The 3,214-nt window shown below is 41.5% G+C and overlaps 1 protein-coding gene across 1 annotated transcript in view; it reads left to right on the top strand.

Annotated features, from left to right (window-relative positions):
* LOC112974534 (relaxin-3-like) overlaps positions 1-2,567 on the top strand; it is a 6,344-nt gene extending 3,777 nt beyond the window's left edge. The window contains exons 3-4 of the mRNA XM_026083596.1: positions 22-142; positions 1,869-2,567. Coding sequence (XP_025939381.1) covers positions 22-142; positions 1,869-2,236 — 489 coding nt within the window. The 3' untranslated portion in view covers positions 2,237-2,567. The remainder of the gene's footprint in view (positions 1-21; positions 143-1,868) is intronic.
* The last annotated feature ends 647 nt before the right edge of the window (positions 2,568-3,214 follow it).

Genomic DNA, 3,214 nt, shown 5'->3' with positions numbered 1-3,214 from the left:
GCCGCGGCGGCCGGGGGCGAGGGGGACGGGTACGTGGTGAAGCTGTGCGGCCGGGAGTTCATCCGCGCCGTCATCTTCACCTGCGGCGGGTCCCGCTGGAAGCGGCTCTCCCTGCTGGCCGTGCAGCCGCCGCCCGCGGCCGGTGAGTGAGCGGGGCGCGTGGGGACCGAAGAGCTCGTGGCCGAGGCTCCCCGCGATAACGGGTTTCCGAAAAAAAGAAAGAAAAAAGGGGGAGGAGGGGGGAAAGCATGCTTTCTTCTGCTTAACTGTCCGGCGACCCGTGATACGCCCGCGGGAGGGGTAGGCAGTGCCTCGGCAGCCCCCTCGGCTGGCGAGACCGGGGTTAACGCCGCCGCCGGGCGCCCCGGGCGGCGCCGCTCGGGCCCGGCTGCGCACTCGGGTTTGCACCGCTCCGCTGGCGCTGCTCTGTGCCGGGGGGTGGTTGCAAACCACAGCAGTCCGCCAGAGTAATTTTAAATGATGAGCCTCTGACTAGTGAAAACAACTTTTTTTTTTTTTTTACCAGGAAGACTTTGAAATTATCACTACAATGTGTGATAAAGGAGCACTTAGTGCTTTTAATGACTTGTGATATTGAAAAAAAAAATGGAGAAATCAAGCAGTCAGTGAAGCGCTATTCTGGGGAAAGTTGACTTCCGAGTTGTAACAAGTGGTATACCTGGTCTCTGATGCTGTGATTGAGTTGTTTCCCAGCGGGCTTTGTTCTCCTTTTTATTAACAGCAGCTTGTGAGAGCCCCCGTCGTGGAGAAGACACCCCGCTGTGCTGCGTGCTAGCTAACAAGAAGTCTTTCTCTTCCCCAAGAGACTAATGAATTGTAGTAACTATCAGACTAGTAAAGCAGCTACAAATACTTGTGGTTTTGTACGCATTTGGGCAGTTGTTCTGTTTCTGTTTGAAAGTTAGCATATATCTATTAATTGGCTATATTTGAGCAAACATAGTGTTCACTGGATCAAGTACTCATGTTATTTCAGCTACCTGGAAAAAAAATTAACAGCTAAGTTAAGAGCACAAGACAAACAGTTATTTCAGAATTTTTTAACTTAAGAATTGAAGAAACTGCCTTTCCCCATATTAGCTGAAATAAGCAGTGCTGCTTACTTTATAGTAGTAAAAACAAGAGAAACAGTGTGATGTGGATGGGAATACAACTAGGTTTTTGACAACACCAGGGTCAATGAGATCAAGTACATTTTCAAGTGAATTCTGCAGACCTGTGCTGTGCCTCCTTCTTGTAGGACAAGGAAAGAATAAATGAAAGACAAATGAGTGGAAAGAATCCACTGAAAATAGCTATAGAAAATTACAATATATAAGAAGCAGTTTATATAAAAATTCTTGTTTTAGTCCAGTGTTCAGTCCTTTCCCCTCCATTTGTTCTTCAAATGATGCTAGTTGGTGTGATTGTGAATGGGAGAGGAGTGGTCTAATCTAATTCTTAAGTCACATGACAAAACTTTGGTATTTAGTGTTTTTACAACAAAATTTTATTGTAATAGAACAGTGAACATCCTGTATTGAAGCATCTAAACCAACAACGCTGCGGTTGTGATAGGATGTCTGTACCTCAGTCACAGTTCTAGCAGGGTACTTCCCATGTCTGACAGGACCTGTCCTTCCTTATTACTTAAGCAGCAAAGCTTTCAAAAGATAAAGATTCCCCTACAAGTAAGCTGCAAGTAAATCGTGGAATGGACACTCTGCAGTACTGACAGTTCTCTTTAATAAAAATGATTTGCTTATTGCTGGCTAAATGTGTTTTTTCTGCTTCTAGAGCTATGTGCTTCTTTTGATGCTCCTTATAATAATGTTTTAACTTTTTTAAAAAATCTTCTCTTTAAACAGATTTTGTTGAAACAGCAAGTAACAAACTACTGGGAAACCTAAAGCTGCAGTCAGTTCCAGGTCCTGAACTGGAGCAGCTGCAGAGAAGCAACCCCCTGCTTGAATGGGAGATGCTGAAAGACTTTTATAATTTAAATGACTATATTGAATATGTACCCGTGGCAGACGACGTCAAAGAACTTCTTCTCCAGATAGAAGAAGCTGTTCAGAAGGACAGGGGAGGAACGGGAATTACAAACCCCATGGGATCAAACAATTTCCTCTGGGCCAAGTATCCCAGAAGAAAACGGGAATCTCTGGGTTTGGCAGGAATGTGTTGCAAATGGGGCTGTACAAAAGCTGAAATTAGTACTATATGCAGAGTTTAAAATTCTCCCTGCGCTTATTTTATATGCATGGAATCAGTGTTAGTGGCAGTGCTACTTGTTTGAGTACTGTACAGAGGAAGAAAACTCTCACTGTATTTTATTTTGTCTGTAAACGCTGGTAAATGCTGCTGGTTTTCTTTAAAAAAAGAAAAAATCCACAAATGTAACTGTAATGACTTTGTTTTGTTGCAGTAACTTTTGATCTATATTTTTTACTAAACCTTTACAATTCCTTTTAATGTCTAGTCTTTAAACTTATGGTACAAATCTAATATCATATATTTGTAACACTTGAAGTTCAGTGTTTCATTAAAGAGTAATTATACTAAATATTTTAGAATTGTTTTTTCTCCATCATCAGAAAGAACATCCCATGATGTTCTTGAGCTTAAATTCTTGGTATGGAACTGTACAAAAAGGTTATTCTTCTGACTGAAACTTCTGTGAACACTGACTCTGCTTGTTGCTTATTTTGAATACTATTTTTCCCTTTCCTTACAATTGCAGAATTGGTTTATGCTATATCATCTTTCTAAGAACTTTACCACAACATGATACTTGTAGCCTGTCGTAGCGTGACATAGCCTAAATATTTCTTCCTACTCACATGGTTAGCAGATGAAGTGTTAACACTTCAAGTGTTCCTGGTTTACCTTACTTTCCCCCTTTTCTCCCATTACTGCCTAGATTGGCAGTTGGATATGCTTCAAATAACTGTTATTCTACAGTCATCTTCCCGTGTGTTTCTATGTTGTGCTGACCTACACTACTTCAGATATATTTCTTAATTGCTGCTGTATTTGTAAATTATTTTAATCTTTGTAGCTTCTATACTTTTTTGCTTTCCACTGACTGTTCTCAGCTGTAACAAGTTGTATTTCTAACTATGCTGCTGATGACTTGAAGCTTTTTTTTTTTCCTGACCTTACTGGTGCTTGTGGTAACTGGTACCATAACTTTAGTTTTGTAGCACTAACT

This window comes from Apteryx rowi, unplaced genomic scaffold (genome assembly GCF_003343035.1).
Source record: "Apteryx rowi isolate R43461 unplaced genomic scaffold, aptRow1 scaffold_61, whole genome shotgun sequence".
Classification (NCBI taxonomy): domain Eukaryota; kingdom Metazoa; phylum Chordata; class Aves; order Apterygiformes; family Apterygidae; genus Apteryx; species Apteryx rowi.
This window is presented reverse-complemented; position numbering and strand designations above follow the sequence as displayed.